The 23,150-nt window shown below is 52.7% G+C and overlaps 1 protein-coding gene across 7 annotated transcripts in view; it reads right to left on the bottom strand.

Annotated features, from left to right (window-relative positions):
* The window catches only part of dock10 (dedicator of cytokinesis 10), a 526,558-nt gene that overhangs the window by 368,383 nt on the left and 135,025 nt on the right, over positions 1-23,150 (bottom strand). The window contains exon 1 of one of the 7 annotated variants that reach the window (XM_072474509.1): positions 9,431-9,570. The exons of the other annotated variants lie outside the window; for them this stretch is intronic. Coding sequence (XP_072330610.1) covers positions 9,431-9,538 — 108 coding nt within the window. The 5' untranslated portion in view covers positions 9,539-9,570. Of the gene's footprint in view, positions 1-9,430; positions 9,571-23,150 lie in introns of those variants that run through there. 7 annotated transcript variants of the gene reach the window in all.

The following is a 23,150-nucleotide window of genomic DNA, read 5'->3' as shown; positions in this document are numbered from 1 at the left end:
CACCGCATTCCTTGCATGAACAAGAAGTGACTCCAGTGTCACAAGCCTCCACAGCGAGCTCGTGGGCAGACTCCACAATTGCAGAAACGCAAGACTCCAGAGCGCAGTCCTTGCACGAACAAGAAGTGACTCCAGTGTCACAAGCCTTCACAGCAAGCTCGTGGACAAACTCCACGATAGAAGACACACAAGACTCCACACCGCAGTCCTTGCACACACAAGACGTGGCTCCAGTGTAACAAGCCTCCGCAGCGAGCTCGTGGACAGCCTCCACGATAGAAGCAACGCAAGACTCCAACGCGCTGTCCTTGCAGGAACAAGACCATCAGGGACTAGCAACCTCCTCTGACCAACTAACAGCAGACGATGCAAGTCTGCCATGCTCAAGTAAACAGCAGGAAGACTATGACAGCCTACTAGGCTCCAGTGCACAGCAGGATGACCATGACATTCTATCATGCTACAGTGAAGAACAAAGCGATGATGACAGTCCAAGCCCAAATGAAGGACAACAGGAAGACAATGACAGTCCACCCACATTGTTTGCACCATCAGATGAAGACTCTGACAATTTACCCAACCCAAGTGAACAACAAGCAGCTATTGAGGATCTACCCACGGTGTGTGAGACGAGTGACGACAGCATCCCACTTCCCATGCCAGATGTGCAAAGTGACAGATCTCAGCTAGTGTGTACAGAGGCACTCGACGATCACTGTGAGACCACTGGTGACTCCGGTGACACCATGATACTTCCACCCTCATTCACTCGAACCTCTCCACAAGTCAATGCATTCCTGCATGTTCCGACTCCAGACGTGCAGCTTCAAGAAATCTCAGCTGACTCCAGTGAACCTGCTAAGACTCCGGGCGGGGAGCATCAACAAAAAACAGACCAGACTCCAGATGGGGAGCAACCAAACGCCGACTCTGATTCACTTAAGCCGGACCTTACTCCAGACAGGGAGTGCCGCAACCTCAGTGATGGCACGCTCAGGGTGACAGCAGATGCCACAACGACAGGAGATGGATCACTTAACAATTACACTGGGTCAGTAATAACAAGCAGTGGCTACAGTCCAAGAGGAATACACCAATATTCACCACAGCTATATCCACACATTTTTTTCCACACCAGCAGTGCAGCCAATGACAGCTCATGCTGGACAAACCCAGTATTCAGGCATGCAGCAGCCAGCAGTCTATGCAGCATATTCTCAAACAGGCCAGCACTACGGATTGCCCACTAATGGAATCAAGACCGAAGGAGGACTACCGCAAGCGCAATCTGCACTACAGACTGGATGCCATAGTTACAGCCCAGAATTTGCTGCACCCCAGCCTGGCCAGACGGCATATTCCTATCAGATGCAAGGTTCTAGTTTCACGCCATCACCAGGTATTTATGCGAGCAGCAATTCTGTTTCCAATTCGACAAGCTTCAACGGTTCTCAGCATGATCACCCTTCCAGCACAGCACGTGGCCAGAACCAGTATGTACAGTCTTATCCAACTTCACCATACGGCACATCCATGACCTCGAATGATACTGTTGATGGTACCTCTTCAACATCAACACCTTATCAGCGACAAGATGCCATCCGACAGCATCATCACAAACATCAAAAAAAGAAAGGGACTCTAAATCAGACAGCAAAGTGATTTGACCACTTCTTGGTTCCTGTGGCACAGGGACGTTGATGGCGTTCATAACCAAGAGAGACATTTGACCATGATGATTGATGGTTTTTGGACTCACACGAATGATTTGGACTTATTGTTTAATCACTGTTCCCATGACTTGTATATACCTTACCTTATCAACCTGTTCTTTGTTCAATTTTCTTAAAGTGGACAGAAAATATGAACAGATAAAAAAGGGGGGAGTAGGGCAGATTGCGAGCCTTGATGAAGTTGTACAACCGTGTAACTCCCGGGTGGCAAAGATTGTCATGCAGGGTCCGGAGTCGGGCCACCTGTGCGCTGGCACATGTACCTCGGCATAGGGCATCGGGGGGCCCGTTGAGCTTACCGAGGCGATACAAAATCTCGTAGTTGTAGGTGGAGAGCTCGATCCTCCACCGCAAGATTTTATCGTTTTTGATCTTGCCCCGCTGTGTGTTGTTAAACATGAAAGCTACCGACCGTTGGTCAGTGAGGAGAGTGAATCTCCTGCCGGCCAGGTAATGCCTCCAATGCCGCACAGCTTCAACGATAGCCTGGTCCTCTTTTTCGACGGAGGAGTGTCGAATTTCAGAGGCATGTAGGGTTCGTGAAAAGAATGCCACTGGCCTGCCTGCCTGGTTGAGGGTGGCGGCTAGAGCGACGTCTGATGTGTCGCTCTCCACTTGAAAGGGTAACGTCTCGTCGACTGCGTGCATCGCGGCCTTGGCGATGTCGGCCCTAATACGGTTGATGGCCTGTTGAGCCTCGGCCGTCAGGGGGAAAAGAGTGGACTGGATGAGTGGGTGGGCCTTGTCCGCATAGTTTGGGACCCATTGGGCGTAGTAAGAAAAGAACCCCAGGCAGCGTTTGAGTGCCTCGGGGCAGTGGGGAAGGGGGAGTTCCATGAGAGGTCGCATGCGGTCGGGGTTAGGCCCCAGAACTCCGTTCTGGACCACATAGCCGAGGATGGCTAAGCGGTTTGTGCTGAATACGCACTTCTCCTTGTTATAGGTGAGATTTAGGAGCGTGGCGGTGTGGAGAGATTTGGCAAGGTTTGCATCATGGTCCTGCTGATCGTGGCCGCAGATGGTGACATTGTCCAGGTACGGGAAAGCGGCCCGCAGCCTGTACCGGTCGACCATTCGGTCCATCTCCCTTTGGAAGACCGAGACCCCATTGGTGACGCCGAAGGGAACTTTAAGAAAATGGTAGAGGTGGCCATCTGCCTCGAAGGCAGTGTATGGGCGGTCCGCCTTACGGATGGGGAGCTGGTGGTTGGCGGATTTTAGGTCTACAGTTGAGAAGACCCGGTATTGTGCAATCTGATTGACCATATCAGATATGCGTGGGAGGGGGTACCCGTCGAGCTGCGTGTACCGATTGATGGTCTGACTGTAGTCAACGACCATCCTGTTTTTCTCCCCAGTTTTGACCACTACCACTTGGGCTCTCCAGGGGCTGTTGCTGGCCTCGATGATGCCTTCCCTAAGCAGCCGCTGGATCTCGGACCTGATGAAGGTCCTGTCCTGGGTGCTGTACCGTCTGCTCCTGGTGGCGACGGGTTTGCAATCCGGGGTGAGGTTTGCGAATAGGGAAGGTGGGTCAACCTTGAGGGTCGCGAGGCCGCACATAGTAAGGGGTGGTAGGGGCCCGCCGAATTTCAATGTTAGGTTCTGGAGGTTACACTGGCAGTCCAGGCCGAGTAGCAGGGCAGCGCAGAAGTTGGGGAGGATGTAGAGGCGGTAGCCGCTGAATTCTACGCCCTGGATCGTGAGCGTGACTATACAGTACCCCCAGATCGCCACGGAGTGGGACCCGGAGGCCATGGAGATTCTCTGATTGGCGGGGTGTACCGCGAGGGAGCAGCGTCTTACCGTATCGGGATGGATGAAGCTTTTGGTGCTCCCCGAATCCAGCAGACAGGGGATCTCGTGCCCATCGATCTTCACGCTTGTCGAGGCGGTGGCTAGATTGTGCGGGCGAGACTGGTCAATCATGACCGAGGCGAGTCGCGGTCGGTCGTCGCTGGTGTCGGACGATGGAGTGCCCGGGGGGCACGGGTCCTGGTATGGTGGTGGCACGCATGTGCCATGGGGGAGACAAGATGGTGGCGACTGAATATCCTGAGGTTGTCAAGATGGCGGTGCCCATGGGCCGCACGTGGTCTGAGGAGGGGAAGATGGCGGCGCCCACTGGCCGCACGCGTGGGGGGTCGGGGCGATCGCGGTGACTGAGAGGGCCTGGCACACAGCGGCGAAGTGCCCCTTCTTGCCGCAGGCCTTGCAAAGGGCGCTGTGGACCGGGCAGCGTTGGCGGGGGTGTTTTTGCTGCCCACAGAAGTAACAGCCGGGGCCCCCAGGGTTGGCTGGCTGGCACATGGCACAGGTGTAGGGTTGGCTGAGTGGAGTCCCCGGTGGGGCGGCCATCTGCAGAGTCCACGATGCGTAGGAGGAGTGGGCCGCGCGGCCGTGGATGTAGGCCTGGATATTGCGCGAGGCAATTGTCATCGATAGCGCCAGCTTTTTGGTTTCCACGAGGTCGAGTGTGGCCCCCTCTAAAAGTCGCTGGCGCATGTGGTCTGACCCTATCCCCGTGACGAAGCGTCCTGCATGAGGAGGTTTGAATGTTCCGTGGCCGTGACGGCCTGACAGTCACAGTCTCTGACCAGGGGAATTAAAGCGCGCCAGAAATCTTCTACGGACTCACCAGGGAGCTGACTACGAGTAGAGAGTATGTGTCTGGTGAAGAGCGTGTTCGTCCGCTGAGCGTAGTTCTCTTTCAGTAGCGCCATGGCTTCATCATAGATCGGCGCGTCCTGGATAAGCGGAAAAACGTTGGGGCTCAGCCGCGAGTAGAGGATCTGGATCTTCTGAGCTTCCGGAATTGGGTCTGGTGCAGACCTGATGTAAGCTTCGAAACAGGCTAGCCAATGTTCAAAGTCCTTTTTGGCATTGCTTGATTGTGGATCCAGCTGCAGGCGATCCGGCTTGATGCGGAGTTCCATCTTCTGAAAACTTTAGTGTAATAAATTGATGCACGATCAATTGCACAAAGACGAGAGTTGAATACAACTGAGGCTTTATTACACTAAGATGTGTGGCCTCCTACATCAGCTGGCGAAATGGCTGCTGTACGGGGAGCACACATATTTATACTCTGCCTACTGGGCGGAGCCAGCAGGCAGGGACTACCCCCGTACCTGTAGTACAGGGCCTTACCACACATCTCCTACTATATACAACAGTGGTGATTACCACAAACATTATGAAACAAAGTGTGACATCGATCAACAGAATCAAGTATTCGGTCAGGTGACCAAAAGCTTTGTCAAGGAGATAGTAAGTGCCTTGAAGGAGGAACGTGAGATGGAGAGTTTTAGATGGGACTCCCAGAACTTGGGACATGGCAACAAACAGCCACCAGCGGTGAAGCAATTCCAATTGGGATGCACAAAAGGCTTGAATTACAAGCCTGCAAATATCTCTGAAGGTCGGAGAATTTGTAGAAATAAGGAGGCAAGGTCATGGAGGGATTTGAAAAGAATGCAAATTTTAAAACCAAGGCTTTGCATGAATGGGAGTTAGTGTAGGTCAGTGAGCAGAGTAATGATAGAAGAATAGGACTAGCCGTGAATTAATGGGCAGCAGAGGTTTGGAAGACCACAAGTTTACAGTGATTACATTGTGGAAGGCCAGCCAGGAATGCTTTGAAATAGTCCAAGTTCAGAGGTAACAAAGGTATGAATGAGGGTTCAGAAATAGGTGCGCTGAAAAGGGGTGAAATTGGATGATGTTACAGAGACAGAAATAAGTGGTCTTAATGCTGTCACTAATTTGAGGTCACAAGTCCATGTCAGGATCAAACGTGGCACCAAGGCTGTGAACAAATTGGTTTAATCTCAGACTATTGCTCGGGAGAGAGATGGAGTTGAAAGCTAGGAAATGCAGTTTGGAGCAGGAACCAAAAACAATGGCTTTATTCTTCCAAATATTTAATTGAAGGAAATTTCTGCTCATCCAGTGGATGTCGGATAAACAGTCTAATAATGTAGCAACAGTGGAGGAGTTGAGAAAGGTGGTGGTGAGGGATCAGTGTTGTCATTGGTGTGAAAAATAATACCATGCCTTTGGATGATGTCACCAAGGGCTGCATGCAGTTGAGAAATAGGAAGGGACCAAGGCTGGATCCTTGGGGATCTCCAGAGGTAACAATATAAGATTTTCTCGTTACAATTGGATAGAAAGGAATGGAACCGCATGACAGCAATCCCATCCAGCTGGATAGCAGTGGAGAGGTATTGGACATGCAGTGGAATACCCTTCCTTTCCCATCACAAACACTTCATTTTTATTATATTTTCAATCACCTGACAAAGGAGGGTGACTCACCCGTACAAAATGTTATTTCTACCTGGACTAATTGAAATGAAAATGAAAATCGCTTGTTGTCACGAGTAGGCTTCAATGAAGTTCCTGTGGAAAGCCCCTAGCCGCCACATTCCGGCACCTGTTCGGGGAGGCTGGTACGGGAATTGAACTGTGCTGCTGGCCTGCCTTAAAAGCCAGCGATTTAGCCCAGTGAGCTAAACCAGCCCCTATTAAGACCCAATTGTAGCAGAACAATGTGCACGATTCAAAACCACTAAGTGGAATGCACACTTTTGGCATAACAGAAGAACAGATCTCTTTTAAAATGACTACGTGCATCTAGGCAACCACACATGTGGTCTCAGTCTATGACGGCATTTTAAAAGCATGGTACAATTGTGCCTCTCATTCTCTGTGGAACACTGAGTCCATACGTGACGCAATAGTCACTTCTGTATCACTAGTCAAACTGGTGTTTCTCTATAACCTGGTCATGACATATAGCAGTTAACAACTGGAAAAGAGTTGCCTTTGCTCACACAGTACAAGCCGGAATTAACTACCAGTTGTTCTGTTGTAAAGTGTGGGGGAGGGGTGGTTTCTGTCCCATGTAGTTTATGGTAAAGAAGTGCAAGGAAAAGTACCCTGCTCCCTGCAGCCCTATGAGTAAACACACAGTCATTTCCCCCCCCCCCAGTGGCTTGGCGTGAAGGAAGTGAACAAAACATACCCAGCTTCTCTAAGGTGTCAGCAAAGACATGTATGGGTTAGCCACAGAAACGGAGAGAGAATTCTGCAGCCGGTTGAACAAACGCTAAACGTTGACCTTTCAAACAATTCTCACCACAACTATGAACAAAGAGCCTTAGTGGTGAACACAAAGATCATTTAGCCAAAATAAAACTGGGCTCGAGCTGTTCCAAAATTTAAAATCAGGCAGACCACACAGATTTCAAAGCAAATTATTGTCTGAACAATGTGCTGTATTAGTGAGTGGTACGACAGTTTGTGGTTAAAAGTGGTCAGTCTTCCACATGTACACATCTCTGCCAAATTTCCCTTTTGGACCAGGATAACGGATCCAGCAGCATCACCATCCCAGCAATACTGCTCCCAGCTGTCGGCCCAGGCAACATTGTGATATTTAAATGGAACCTTTCCCTCCCTGAAATTCAGTTCAGGCTCACACTCCAGATTAAATTCAGAGAGAACCCAGCAGGGGAGATGTAAATTAAAATCACTAACGGAAGCCAAGGATGAAGTCAGAAGCATGAGTTGTCACCGAACTATCAGGGGAGCAAAACAATGTGCTTGTCGCAAAGACAAATAACAGAGCAAATCTATCTCTGGATGTCCAGCAGGCACGGTGAGGGAGCAGCATTTTAACTCACCGCCTTGCAGCCGCACAGTAAAAATCAGCTCTGAATTGTTTACTGCCCCATGCCTGTGACATCCTCTTCCAGCGCCACATTCCCTGGAATTTGTTTCAAAAGTGGCCAAGTCGCCTGCCTGATCTAGGTGGCATCCTCCCTGATATATGCAAGCCTGGATCCTGTGATGGTGCTATGTTACTGGGACTCTGAAGGCATTTTAACTGACTGAGCATGGCACCAAATTATCAGCCCCCCCCCCCCCCTCCCCCCCCACCCATCCATCCAGAAGGAAAAATCAATTTCGACCAGTATCCTTATTTTCCTGATTTACCAGTGTTTCATTTTAAAGAATACAAGACCAGTTCGGACCAGAATTCTTGATTTCCCCGTTTTACTTTTTTCCCTTCTGCCCCGCCCTGACACACACACTGGAAGCTACACATTCAGTAAAACCTGCCATGGAAGACAGAAAAGCTTTAAGAAAGTAAAGGTTAAACCTGTCTTGGAGGAACTTGGAGATGAGGGGTTTCATCTCGCTGGAACAGCAGGGAAGTCTGGGTCTCTACCTGCCAGACTTTGCTAACTACCCTCTTCCCCAACTACCATCTCCAGTGATTTAGCTAAGCATCAGTAGGGGCTTTTCTGGCCACCAACTTTTTACCTGACTGAAACATCTGCTGCCTCTTCCTGTCCACATCATGCAGACAGCTGGCCAAACACTTGTAAACGAGGCTCAGGGATTAACATAGCCCAGGCCTCAAATTGATGATGGGGGGGGGGGGGGGGGGGGGGGTGATGTTTGGTGTTGCGCTCCCACCCACTGCTCACCCATGATCTGCTCCTTGTTAAATTCCTCCACACCATGGAGTGGATAGTTGTTGCACTTTGCAATTTCTGCCTTGAATCTTCAGATGGCCATTGATTTTGATTTTTAATTTTCTTTGAAAGGAATTGAAAAGGATCATTCCATCCACTGTGTGGCTCACCCAAAAAATCAGCACGACCACAAGTTTATGTGGTAATATTTATCCAAAATACTTCCATCAAATTGAAAATTCCTGACAAGCAACAGAATCCGTAGTCTCGGGTTCTTTTTAGTACAATTTACCTGGAAGGAAAAAATCAAACCGTTTTCCTGAATAAGAATTTAGCAATTTAACACAGTGCAAGTTCTTTAAAGAACTAGGCAGTGGAGCAAAATAAGACCAAGCACACATAAGTAGAAGTATGGTAGTGAAAACCAGAAAATGACTGCTGAAAATTCAGGAGTACTTCATTCAGATCTAAACGTAAATTTGCTTAATTCTTTGTCAAGTGTTACAAACTTTTTAAGCTTTACTTAGAAACCAAAACAGTATTTAATCCAGGCATTAGTCCTACACCTTAACTAAGTTTTTTTTTCTAAAAAACACAACTGTTAGTTACAACATAAAAATAAATAAGGAGACCAGTACAGGAAGCCATGTTGAGAGAAGATATTGTACTTGAAAGTATTTCAGTCACAGGATTAAATTGGCCTTACCCTATCAAAATGAGATGATCCACATTTGTTTTCAACATTAAACTTTATCAGTAACATTATTGGGCAAAATTATCAATTAAAAGTAAAAGGATGAAACAGTGTCTATTTACGTACTTATAGTTATTATTTCCTCTTTCAATGCAAAATGAACAATACTGAGCTATTTCACTCTGACTATTTACCATCGGAGTTTAAGATTTACATCTGATTTTAAGATTTGAAAATGTCTTCAAAATAGCTCTTGATTTATTTACAAACACATTTTCCATAATGTGAGTTATTTGTACTGTGATTTTGTAGTGCTCCTAGGCACACATATTTTAAGCTCCAACTATAGCTAGTAACCACATAGAGAAATTTCAAGGCTATGTTCCGTTATAAAACAAAATAACTTCTTCAGACCAAAAAAAATCAGAGGTATATGATCCCGGTCACATTAACATCTCTTACGACTACAGTGCCATATTCTTACAGCTCTCTAGAAGACTCAAGCTAATACATACTGCACTGAATCTCTGTTCCTCAACTTGACCTATCCTCTTCCGAGTTCGTCGTTTTCTCCGAAAATCAATGCTGTGATCTCTTTTGAAAACTTTGACTCTGAAACTCATGTTTGTATTGTTAACCACGGGAAAGACTAATCGCAATTCAATCCAAAAAATGGCTGCAGAATCTCAGTTTGAAGAGAACACAGAATCTGCTTTTACATAGTCATTTGCTGTGGGAGGGGAAGTACGTAAATGTACATGAGAAACCTATGTCACAGTACAAAGTGCAGAGAAGGAAACAAAACCAAAAGCTCACATCATTATCGTGTGGCATAATGAGGACATTACTTCTGACTATTACTTCTGCTAACATATGCAGAATAGTATTGGCACCTATTTAAGATTAGAAAAATAAATGTTGGTTCTTGGTTTGTCAGTTTAACAGTTAACAATGTCATGAACAAAAAATAAATAAAGTCCATGAAATATCATTCAGCTCACCTGTACTAGACACCATCTGTAATTTGTACTCTCTTGGCTAAAATGACTAAAATTCCCATGACCCTTTCTTCCTGAAATCCCTCAGAGCTCCAAAATATCAAATTTCACCATACAATCTACCCTGTCTCTTGGCGCATCAGAGGTAGCATTTCCATGGTCACAGTAGCACAATAATTAATATTTTTCAAAGAGGGTTTATGTGGTAATATAGGGGTCACTAGGGGTGACATGATGGTGGAGTGGTTAGCACTGCTGCTCACAGTGCAAGGGACTCAGATTCAATTCTGGCTTTGGGTCTCTGTCATTGTGGAGTTTGCATGTTCTCCCCATGTCTACATGGGTTTTGCCAGGTGCTCCGGTTTCCTCCCACAGTCCAAAGACATGCAGGTTAGGTGGTTTGGCAATGCTAAATTGCTCCTTAGTCTGTCTGTGTGGGTGAGTGTGACTATGCTTGACGTTGTGTAATGCCCTTCAAGCTAAAAGCCCCTGGCAATAGACTAAGGACATGTTCCAGGAATAATTGGCTGTGGCAGACATATGTCTGACCGTTGCACCATTACAGTGTGGAAAGATTGAGAGAGAGATAGAGGGCGCAGCGTGGCCAATAGAAGCTGGGAAACCCTGTTTCCAGGATCTATCCAGCTCGCAGCACCTCGCGAGATCCAACTTATGAGCTATTGCAATGTAAATCTCATCTGTTGTGGGTAGGATTACATTTTGGCAAGTCTGCATATTATAATAATAATCTTTATTGTCACAAATAGACTTACATTAACACTGCAATGAAGTTACTGTGAAAAATCTCTGGTTGCCACGTTCTTGCGCCTGTTCAGGTACACAGAGGGAGAATTCAGAATGCCCAATTCACCTAACAAACACTTCTTTTGGGACTTGTGGGAGGAAACTGGAGCACCCAGAGGAAACCCACGCAGACACAGGGAGAACGTGCAGACTCCGCACAGACAGTGACCCAAGCTGGGAATCAAACCTGGGACCCTGCCGCTGTCAAGCAACAGTGCTAACCACTGTGCAACCATGCTGCCCTCATTAAAGTGGGATAGCTACTCTCACTTTAATATGCAGTTTCCCAAGGCACCCAAGATGTTGGAAGCCATCCCCTTCCCATCGGAGACCTCAGGCACGTGCCATTCAGTACTGGTCTCCACAAATAGAACGGCACTCACGGGGGTCTCCGAGGGGATCGGATGCCTCCAGGTGCATGTCCTTTGTGCTGGGTGGTACTCTGGCACTGCCACCTGGCTGCCAGCCTGGCGCTGCCACCTGGGTGCCAGCCTGGAACTGCCAAGGTGCCCAGGTGGCACTGCCAGAGTGCCAGACTGGCACTGCCAAGGTGCCAAATTGGCATTTTCTGCATGGTGGCTATTGGACTGGGGTGCCCTGCGCGGGTGTTGGGGAGTGCTGGGGCCCAGGGACCTTCCCGTAGTGCATTGGGGCTTGGGGGAGGTCGGGGGTCATGTCAGGGGCGCCAGAGATTGGGATCTCAGGAGTTCCGGTGAGCGGAGCTCCTCAGTTCACAAAATGGGGCCATGCGCGGCCTCGGCCATGCTTTCCCCGCTGGTGCACCCTTTCTAACCAGGGCTGCGTTAAATAGTAGGGTGTTCTATGGCGCTGCAAGAACAGGGAACCACGCGGCTAAATGCGCTCGCTATGAAATGAAAATTTAATGAAATAAAAATCGCTTATTGTCACAAGTAGGCTTCAATGAAGTTACTGTGAAAAGCCCCTAGTCGCCACATTCTGGCGCCTGTTCATGGAGGCTGGTACGGGAACTTGAAATTAAATGAAATTTGTTCCCATTTAGTTCAATCTCGCCCAGAGGATTTAATAATTATTCCAAAAATCTCCAACTCCATTTTTGAATAAAATGGTTCTGTTTTTAAAAACTTAAATCGATATAGGATTAGGAGTAATTTTGGTACGTATCTAATCCACACATATTTTTTCTTAAATGTTCAGAATTTTAAAAAAAGTTGCAAAACTGAAAATACAATACGAATGTGCAATAAGCAGAATTTTACTTGCCACGAGGGGGCAGACACGAGTGCTGATGTAGGAATAAGGGCCTGAAAACTGATGCCAGGTCTGAAACCCAACACGATCTTCTTACCCGCTTCCAGGTTTGACCCACGTGGCATTGCAGATGCACCGGGAACCCCCATCTGCAGCTACCAGGAATGTCCTTAAAATATGCAAACAGATGATTAACTTACAATTCAATCCTGCATCCTGGCTTCAGCAGCCAGCACAGGGGTTCCCTAAGCGATCTACAGGTTGCTGGTGAGTTCACGGCATTCCCTTCATCAGTTAAACTGACAGGCCTGGGGAACCTTCAAAGACTGAAGCTGAAGAGCTGCAGCCACACCTAAGTGGGAAGCTGCTGTTCATAGCATGTCTACTGAGAGTCTGTTATTACTGTTTGACAGGTGATTTTTGAACTTCTTGAGAATCAGTTAACCTGTTTTGCACTTCACACATATTGACACCACTTCTCTGTTTCCAGTCTTCACCATAACATGGGACCAATATATGTAGCTCGGCCTTGCAACTCTGACGAGGAACAAGAGCAGCAAGAGACCAACCCTAACAGCAGCAGCAACAACATGAGCAACACCAGTTGCTTTCTCCTCATCCACATGTTGCTCCACAGAAGAGAGGGGAAGGACATTGAGATCCTGCTGGAAGGAGACAAAATCCTCAACAAGGATCAGGGGCGTCATTCTCCGACCCCCCAGAGGGCCGCCGTGAATCCCGCCCCCGCTGGTTGCCGAAGTCTCCGAAGGGAGAAAAGTCGGCGGGGCGTTAATGTCACCGCTGCCGTCGGAGAATGCCACGGGTCTGCGCAAGGCAGCCGAATTTCGGCCTGCCGATATTCTCCCTTCCGGATGGGCTGAAGTCCCGTCGACGTGATGACCGTTCACGTCGACGTAAATTAAACCTCCTTTTCATCGGCGTGACCCTGTGCTCCAGGTTCACGCCGACCAGCGTGGAGTGAGTGACGGCCTGGGGGTTTGGCTCTGGGCCGGCGATGGCATGGCCGCAGTCTGAATGCGTGAGGAGAGGTGTGTCTCGGGTTGTGTGTGTGTGTGTGCGGCGGGGGGGGGGGGCGGGGGGTGGTTAGAGTGGGCTGGGCTCCGGGGGAGTGCCGGGAGGGGGTCCGTGCCGGGGAGGGGGATGGGGGGGGTCCGTGCCGGGGAGGGGGATGGGAGGTCCGTGCCGGGGTGGAGTTTGGGAGGGGGTCCGTGCCGGGGTGGAGGTTGGGGGGGGTCCGTGCCGGGGTGGAGGTTGGGGGGGGTCTGTGCCGGGGAGGGGGATGGGGGATCCGTGCCGGGGTGGAGGTTGGGGTCCGTGACGGGGTGGAGGTTGGGGGGGGGTCCGTGCCGGGGAGGGGGATGGGGGGGGTCCGTGCCGGGGAGGGGGATGGGGGGTCCGTTCCGGGGAGGAGGTTGGGGTCCGTGCCGGGGTGGAGGTTGGGGGGGGGTCCGTGTCGGGGTGGAGGTTGGGGGGGTCCGTGCCGGGGAGGGGGATGGGGGGTGGGTCCATGCCGGGGAGGGGGATGGGGGGGGGTCCGTGCCGGGGAGGGGGATGGGGGGTCCGTTCCGGGGAGGAGGTTGGGGTCCGTGCCGGGGTGGAGGTTGGGGGGGGGTCCGTGCCGGGGTGGAGGTTGGGGGGGTCCGTGCCGGGGAGGGGGATGGGGGGTCCGTGCCGGGGAGGAGGTTGGGGTCCGTGCCGGGGTGGAGGTTGGGGGGGGGTCCGTGCCGGGGTGGAGTTTGGGGGGGGTCCGTGCCGGGGAGGGGGATGGGGGTCCGTGCCGGGGTGGAGGTTGGGGTCCGTGCCGGGGTGGAGGTTGGAGGGGGTCCGTGCCGGGGTGGAGCTTGGGGGGGGTCCGTGCCGGGGAGGGGGATGGGGGGGGTCCGTGCCAGGTAGGGGGATGGGGGGTCCGTGCCGGGGTGGAGGTTGGGGTCCGTGCCGGGGTGGAGGTTGGGGGAGGGTCCGTGCCGGGGTGGAGGTTGGGGGGGGTCCATGCCGGGGAGGGGGATGGGGGGTCCGTGCCGGGGTGGAGGTTGGGGTCCGTGCCGGGGTGGAGGTTGGGGGGGGTCCGTGCCGGGGTGGAGCTTGGGGGGGGTCCGTGCCGGGGAGGGGGATGGGGGGGGTCCGTGCCTGGGAGGGGGATGGGGGGTCCGTGCCGGGGTGGAGGTTGGGGTCCGTGCCGGGGTGGAGGTTGGGGGGGTGTCCGTGCCGGGGTGGAGGTTGGGGGGGGTCCGTGCCGGGGAGGGGGATGGGGGGTCCGTGCCGGGGAGGGGGATGTGGGGGGGTCCGTGCCGGGGAGGGCGATGGGGGGTCCGTGCCGGGGTGGAGGTTGGGGGGGGGTCCGTGCCGGGGTGGAGGTTGGGGGGGGTCCGTGCCAGGGTGGAGGTTTGGGGGGGGTCCGTGCCGGGGATTGGGATGGGGGGTCCATGCCGGGGTGGAGGTTGGGGTCCGTGCCGGGGTGTAGGTTGGGGGGGGTCCGTGCTGGGGTGGAGGTTGGGGGGGTTCCGTGCCGGGGAGGGAGATGGGGGGGTCCGTGACGGGAGGGCGATGGGGGGTCCGTGCCGGGGTGGAGGTTGGGGGGTGTCCGTGCCGGGGTGGAGGTTGGGGGGGGTCCGTGCCGGGGTGGAGGTTGGGGGGGGTCCGTGCCGGGGTGGGGGATGAGGGGTCCGTGCCGGGGTGGAGGTTGGGGTCCGTGCTGGGGTGGAGGTTGGGGGGGGGTCCGTGCCAGGGTGGGGGTTGGGGGGGGGGTCCGTGCCGGGGAGGGAGATGGGGGGGGTCCGTGCCGGGGAGGGGGATGGGGGGTCCGTTCCGGGGAGGAGGTTGGGGTCCGTGCCGTGGTGGAGGTTGGGGGTGGGTCCGTGCCGGGGTGGAGGTTGGGGGGAGGTCCATGCCGGGGAGGGGGATGGGGGTAATGGTCAGGGCAGACGGGGTAGACACAGGCGGGTGGCTGTCCACCGTTACCGGCTGGCCCAGCGGGCACGGGACAGACTGATAGCCGCCCGCTTCACTGACTAGATGGGTGTGGGAATCGGGTAGTATGGCCACAGACCGCACACCATGGCAACAGCCGACCACCCACACCCCCCACCCATCCACCTACCCAGCACCCTCACCCCCCTCCCCAACCCCACCCACCCCACCCGCATGCACACCACCCCCCCCCATTGCCGATCCACCTGCGGCACAACGGGCCGGGCTCACACAGTTGCGGCTGGACGCGTGTCTATTGCAGGCCATGGAGGATGATGACAACCCGCCCTGCGGTGAGCTCCTGGCTCCACATCGTTGGACTATGTCTGACCCATGGCCACAGTACCACCATCCACCGGGACCATCCCTGCATGCGGCTGTGACACTGCAGCGCACGGTCCCGTCCTCTGCCCGGGGGATGTTGATGGCGGCCCAGGGGGAAGGGGGCAGACTCACCTGGGGCTGAGGTAAGACCACCCCTCACACACACACTTGCGCTCAACGTACATGACACCCCCGCACGCTTTGGACAGAGCACAAAGGCAGCTTCTGTAGGTGTAACATTGACTTTAATAACCAAAGGAGTTCATGCACGTGCCCTAGCCCCTAAAACTCATCTGTGCCCTGCACCCGTGCCAACTTACTCAGTGTCTAATTGTTTGGCCTTACGGGCCCTTTGACGACGTCTACGTGGTTCCCCAGACGGTACAGCAGAACTGGAGGTGGACTCCTGTGATTCCTGCCTTCTGACACTGGATCCCTTTGGCGGCCGTTTCCTGGGGCGTCCAGGCCTAGATGGGCCAGGCTGCGGCCCGGGCGACTGGGATGGCGAGCTGCCAGCCTGTCCTGCCCGTTGCCCACCCGATGCACCTGGGACGGAAGGGGGGGAGTCCGAGGTGTCGCGGTGTACCGGGACCTCCCCTACAGGGGCAGCCGGGACGGACCACACCACCTCCTCCTCCCTCGTGGTGCCCGATGGCCCCCAGGCCTCTACATGGGTGGGGGATGCGAACGGACTGGCCATCCGACGCCCCCCCAACATCTGGCGCTGCCAGTCCTGGAGGCCCGTGCTGGTATCGACAGGGGTCTGCAGGTTTGCAGCCATGGAGCCCAGGGGGTTGGCAAACCCTGTCTGTGACAGTGCGACGCCGGCTCGCACATGGCCACTGGCGCCGATGCCCTCAGCGATGGCCTGCAGAGACTGGGCCATGGCCTGCTGAGACTGGGCCATGGCCTGCAGAGACTGGGCCATGGCCTGCAGAGACTGGGCTATGGCATTGAGCGCCTCTGCCATCTGGCGCTGGCACTGGCTCATGGCCTCCTGTGAGAGGGCAGCCATGTCCTGGGCCACAGACGCCGCCTGCACGGAAAGCCCCAGGCCTCGCAAACCGTTCCCCATGTCTGACACCGTCGCACCCATTGCCTCCACCGCGGACGCCACCCGTGCGGTGTCAGCCTGGGTGGCACGCATGACCGGCACCACTCCCAGCTCCTGGACGCGGGTGGACTCCTCCACCTGCAACTGCAGCCGCCGCAAGCCGCTCGTCACCCTCTTCACTCGTCTCCGGGTCGGTGGTTGCATCGGAGCTATGGGTGGGTGTGGTAACTCCAGGAACCCGGGATCCATCTGGGCGGCAGATGTTCACTTGGGCTGGGCTGCCCTCCGACCGCCCGGCCCCTCTGCTGCTCCTACCTCCACCTGCTGTACCGGGACGGCTGTGTTGTGCGCACCAGTGAGTGTACCAGACGCCTCATCACTAAAGTGCCCAACCAAGGTGAGTGTTTCTGCGATGGTGGAGGGTGTTGGTGACAGTAGTGGCGTTGTGTCGTGCTCTTCGTCCCACTCTGAGTCCATGGCACTTTGGGGTGGGGGTTCGTCTCCACCCATCCACTCTGAGTCACTGTCCGGTATTTCGTCTTCCTGGGTAGTGCTGTCCCGGGTAGGGGTGTCCTGGGCAGTGCTGTCCCGGGTAGTGGTGTCCCGGGTAGTGGTGTCCCGGGTAGTGGTGTCCCGGGTAGTGGTGTCCTGGGTAGTGGTGTCCTGGGTAGTGGTGTCCTGGGTAGTGGTGTCCTGGCTCGGATGTGACGGGGGCCTGTGGCTGCCCCCCTCGTCGCTGGGTGGTCGCTCCCGCACGTGACGGGGGTGTCATCTCCCTGTTGCTCCAGGTCTCTCCGTCTCCCGTGGTGTGCGAGGGGCATCCTGCGGGCGTCGCATGCTGGAGGGTCCGGATCTCTCCGTCTCCCGTGGCCTCCGAGGGGCATCCTGCGGGCGTCGCATGCTGGAGGGTCCGTGTCTCTCCGTCTCCCGTGGTGTGCGAGGGGCATCCTGCGGGCGTCGCATGCTGGAGGGTCCGGGTCTCTCCATCTCCCGTGGCCTCCGAGGGGCATCCTGCGGGCGGTCTGCATCTGCGGGGATGGGTGCCTGGACGTTTGGTCCTGCGATACACAATGAAGCATGCATGGTTAGACATCAGGCAGTGATCAGGTGATATGGGGGAGGGGGATATAGGGGAGGGGGGATATGGGGACGGGCTGTCGGTGGCTCACTTGCTACTACGCCCCCGACCTCTGCATCAGCAACCTCCCGGTCGTCAGGTCCGCCAGCCAGTTCCAGGGCCCTTTCCTCGTGTTCGGTCAGTGGCCTCTCATCAGCGGGGCCTCCTCCAGTCCTCACATGCTCCCTATTGTTGTGTGCGCGCTTATCCTGTGGGGGGGGGGGGGTGGCAGGGGTAAAAGGCAACACTGTTAGGCAGGTATATGAATGCACGCCATCGGTTGCGCGTGCATTGCAGAGGTTAAGGTTAGGGCTGGATTCACTTGGAGATATGTGGGAGGGGGGATATGGGGGAGGGGGGATATGGGGGAGGGGGGATATAGGGGAGGGGGAGATGGGGGAGGGGGGATATGGGGAGGGGGGATATGGGGGAGGGGGGATATGGGGAGGGGGGGATATGGGGAGGGGGGATATGGGGGATATGGGGAGGGGGATATGGGGGAGGGGGATATGGGGGAGGGGGGATAAGGGGGGATATGGGGAGGGGGATATGGGGGATGGGGATATGGGGAGGGGGGATATGGGGGAGGGGGGATATGGGGAGGGGGGATATGGGAGAGGGGCGATATGGGGGAGGGGGGATATGGGAGAGGGGGGATATGGGGGAGGGGGGATATGGTGGAGGGGGGATATGGGGAAGGGGGGTATGGGGGAGGGGGGGTATGGGGGAGGGGGGATATGGGGGAGGGGGGATATGGGGGAGGGGGATATGGGGAGGGGGGATATGGTGGAGGGGGATATGGGGAAGGGGGGATATGGGGGAGGTGGGATATGGGGAATGGGGGAGGTGGGATATGGGGGAAGGGGGGATATGGGGGAGGGGGGATATGGGGTAGGGGGGATATGGGGAGGGGGATCTGGGGGAGGGGGGATATGGGGGGATATGGAGGAGGGGGATATGGGGGAGGGGGGATATGGGGGAGGGGGATATGGGGGAGGGGGGATATGGGGAGGGGGGATATGGGGGAGGGGGGATATGGGAGAGGGGGGATATGGGGGAGGGGGGATATGGGAGAGGGGGGATATGGTGGAGGGGGGATATGGTGGAGGGGGGATATGGGGAAGGGGGGTATGGGGAGGGGGGATATGGGGGAGGGGGGATATGGGGGAGGGGGGATATGGGGGAGGGGGATATGGGGAGGGGGGATATGGTGGAGGGGGATATGGGGAAGGGGGGATATGGGGGAGGAGGGATATGGGGGAAGGGGGGATATGGGGAGGGGGATATGGGGGAAGGGGGGATATGGGGGAGGGGGGATATGGGGGGATATGGGGTAGGGGGGATATGGGGAGGGGGATATGGGGGAGGGGGGATATGGGGGAGGGGGGATATGGGGAGGGGGAATATGGGGAAGGGGGATATGGGGAGGGGGGATATGGGGAGGGGGATATGGGGAGGGGGATATGGGGGAGGGGGGATATGGGGAGGGGGGATATGGGGGAGGGGGATATGGGGAGGGGGGGGTATGTGGGAGGGGGGATATGGGGGAGGGGGGATATGGGGGAGGGGGGATATGGGGGAGGGGGGATATGGGGGAGGCTCACCCTGCCTGCTCTGACGAGGTTGTCCACCTTCTTGTGGCACTGGGTGCCTGTCCGTGGTGTCAGGGCCGCAGCGGTGACGGCCTCTGCCACTTCCCTCCACAGACGCCGGCTGTGGCGTGGGGCAACTCTGCGGCCGTGCCCGGGATACAGGGCGTCCCTCCTCTGCTCCACCGCGTCCAGGAGCGCCTCCACATCCCGTGACTCGAACCTCGGGGCTGAGCGGCGGCCAGCCATCCAGTCGGGTGTTCCGGTCGAGTGTTCCGGTCGGGTGGGGGGGAGCAGCGCGGCCTTATGAGCCGTAACGCGTATGACGCTGCACGGCGTGAACCACTGCGCAAGCGCAGATCCCGTTACGTCGCTGCTAGCCCATTTCGGGCCGGAGACTTTCGACCCATTTTTCCGACGTGACGCAAATCGGATTTGCGCCGTTTTTTGCGCCGATCGGCGGACTTTCCGCCGATAACGGAGAATTTCGCCCCAGCTCTCTCGACGTGTCTGAGCACCAGTGCCTGTAAAGGCTCAGGCTTACATGACAGGTCATTGCTGACCTGGAATAAGATATCCTTCCCAGTAGACCAGGCAGACATATATTGACAGTGGCTATGTAGCTATCAATGGTTCTCCCGCCCATCCCTGATTCTCTGCCTCTCCCCGGAATTCTGCAATCTTTTCCTGCAATTAGAGAAAGCAGAAAGTTGTGAATTGAGAAATGGATTGCGTAGAGAGAAGGAAAGAACAATAGAACAATAATAGTGGGGTGTGACTGTGAGGTCTGGGTGAGAGTTGGAATGAAGATGAGTATGAATATTGACCACTTCGATGGGGATGGGTGAAAGTGCCAGGAAAGAGAGAAAATGCCATACAAGATGTGTTGTGCAGTAGAATTCTAGTTAAGTCAGAGTGTGGAACTTGGCATTGGGAAGTGTGATATTATCTTTCCTATTTCCCTGAGGTCTTTGAAGCTCTTGACCCACTGTCTCCAGCTTGGAGGGACTACAATCCTGCTGACTTCCTCAGTCACTTCCATCCACATTTTATTAGTTGGACAGGCTGGCCTCTTCCTCCCATCATTGGCAAAAAACACCTAATTTTACCTCCTCAAAACGCTCAGCAGGACCTCCAGGTAAGAATGAGAAACCTAGGGCTTTCCCAGATCTCTTCTGCATTCTGTAGACATAGACATAGAATTTACAGTGCCGAAAGAGGCTATTCGGTGCTGAAGTCTCAGGAATCAATGTAAAGTGCAGTTGTTCTGACTCATGGTGGGGTTCCTTTGACTAGATTCAGATCATTATTATACCCACCCTTTCTGATTGGCCAGGAAACCCAGATGTGGGATGTTAATACTGTGGCTAAATTAAATAATTAAGAATGGATTCCCAGCCCGTTACTCATTCCTTCTCTCACAGTATGTACGTCAGGCTTGTCAAGATTCCGTCCAATGTTATCGGGCTGATCAATGAATGCTACAGAAATCCAACTAAAAGTCACATATTTTATTTTAATATATGGAGCATTTAGAATATGAGCAGTTTACTGGAACACCCCAAAATATTCCAAGTTAAATTAAATTGCAATGCATTCAAGTTTTGCATTCTCTTATGCCACTACAATCCATGTGATCAATAAATTTCATATCACTGCAGACAAGGCACATCTTGTAGCCTTTCCAAATAACTGTGCACAAGTAAAAGTCCATTTACGAATGTTAAATCATTACAGAGATGCATGCCACAAAACCGCATAATATACAGTGCCCAATATCATGCCAGCATGACAGGAAACATCAAGCTTCATCCATTATCATGTATGTTACTAATTTGGTATTTCTTGTATCTCCATTTAACAAAAGGCTAAATGCAAAAAGGTAATGCACCTTACGTGTTCACTTATCATATTTAATATGTATTGATAGGTGAAGTTACCAGTCAATTAATTTTTATCTGAATAAAAAGCAATGTTTGTAAAATAAAATCCATTCTTTGAGTGGAGTATGATTCTTTGCCCATTTTGTCAGATCAAAGTGATGAATATCCGTTCTATAAAAGCAGATAATTTTAAAAAATAACTCGATGATATTTTATGCTGTGGCTCAGTATATCGGTGATAATTGTTCTATAACATTAAGGCTGGTCTGACAATAAACATAGGGGTACTAATTTACAGTGACTAAATAAGACAAATTCAACCAATATTTTGGAAAATTAAATAATTGTTTTTTGAGATTGAATTCTGCAACAACTCATTTTTCTGTCCGAATTGTAAATCAGGTACTTTCATCATTCTTGTCTTTTATGTTGATGGATTTCATTTTAGATAATTTATTGTTTATGGAGCCAGATGATGCGCATGATGTACCAGTGTCGATAAGATCCCTTCTTTGAATTAAAGAGGGTAGTTGTTGGGCTTCCTATCCTCAGCAATTTAGGGATTTGTCTATCGTGGCATGTAAAGACTGATTCCGGACGGCTGAATGGATGAGACCAATCTAAGGTGTTATCAAATTCATAGAGCTCAACAAGACACAGAAGACGTCCCGGTAACCCACTGCATCCAAATCTATCGACTCATCTTGCTAATGGATCAAGATAGATCAGGTTAGGAGAGTGAGGCTGATGATGCGCAACTCTCCCTTGCTATAATCCAATTCACGTGCAAATCATGTTCATTATCTTTCTATCATCTGTCATTCACCAACTATCTGCTACAAGATGTCTTATAGGTATATCAAGGGCAACAAGTTAAACAGAGAACAGATTAGCTATGAAAAGGAAAAAGTGCTAATGTTTTAACAAGCTTAAAAGTGGATAAACCCCCAGGCTCAGATGATATGTATCTTTGGGAGTTGCGGGAGACAAGGGAGGAGGTTGCAAGGGCTCTGAAGCTATTTTTCAAATCCTCTCTGGCCACAGAGAGGACATCCAAGTGGTACCATTATTCAAGAAGGGAAGTAGGGGAAAACAGAAATTACAGGCCAGTGAGTCTAACTTCAGTGGTGAGAAATTATTGGAAAGAATTCAGAGGGACAGAATTAATCTCCACTTGGAGAGGCAAGGATAGTCAGCATGGCTTTGTCATGGGGAGATAATGTCTAACAAATTTGATTAAACTTTCCGAGGAGGTGACTAGTGTGTAGATGAGGGCAATGCCATTGATGTAGTCCCCATGGACTTCAGTAAGGCTTTTGACAAAGTCCCGCATGGGAGACTGATCAAGAAGGTAAAAACCCATGGGATTGAGGGTAATTTGGTAAATTGAGTCCAAAACTGGCTTTGTGTCAGGAGGCAGAGGGTAATGGTCCAAAGTTGTTTTTGTGCCTAGAAGCCTGTGCTCGGTCGGTGCTGGGTCCCTTGCTGTTTGTAGTGTACATTAATGATTTAGACGTGAATGTGAGGGTAACTTACTGCCGTAAGTTCACAGGTGACACAAAAACTGGTGGTGTGGTTTTTAGCGAGGAGGAAAGCTTTAGATTACAGGACGGTAGAGAAGGGCTGAAAAGATGGGCAGAGTGGCAAATGGAATTTAACCCTAAAAGGTGTGAGGAGTTGCATTTTGGGAGGATTAACAAGGCAAGGGATTACACAATGAATGGTAGGAACCTAGGAAGTATTGAGGACCAGAGGGACTTCGGGGTGCATGTCCATAGATCCCTGAAGGCAGCAGGACAGGCAGATAAGGTGGTTAAGAAGGCATATGGGATACTTGCCTTTATTAGACAAGGCATAGAATACAGCAGCAGGGAGGTTATGATGAAGCTGTATAAAATGCTGGTTAGGCCCCAGATGGAGTACTATGTGCAGCTCTGTTTGTCACACTATAGGAAGAAGGTGATTGCACTAGAGGAGGTGCAGATGAGATTCACCAGGATGTTGCTTGTGCTGGGGTGTTTCAGCAATGAAGAGAGGCTGGAAGTGGCTGGGGTTGCTTTCCTGAGAGCAGAGAAAGGCTTAGGGGGAACCAGACTGAGGTGTACAAATAGGGTATGGATTTGGTAAATAGGGTAGATAGGAAGAAATCTTTCCCCTTAATAGATGGATCAATAACCATGGGGTATGGATTTAAGTTCAGGAGCAGGAGACTCAGCGGGGATATGAGGAAAGACATTTTCACCCAGAG

This window comes from Scyliorhinus torazame, chromosome 14 (genome assembly GCF_047496885.1).
Source record: "Scyliorhinus torazame isolate Kashiwa2021f chromosome 14, sScyTor2.1, whole genome shotgun sequence".
Lineage (NCBI taxonomy): Eukaryota > Metazoa > Chordata > Chondrichthyes > Carcharhiniformes > Scyliorhinidae > Scyliorhinus > Scyliorhinus torazame.
Note: the sequence above shows the minus strand (reverse complement) of the source record. Positions and strands in the feature narration are given on the sequence as shown.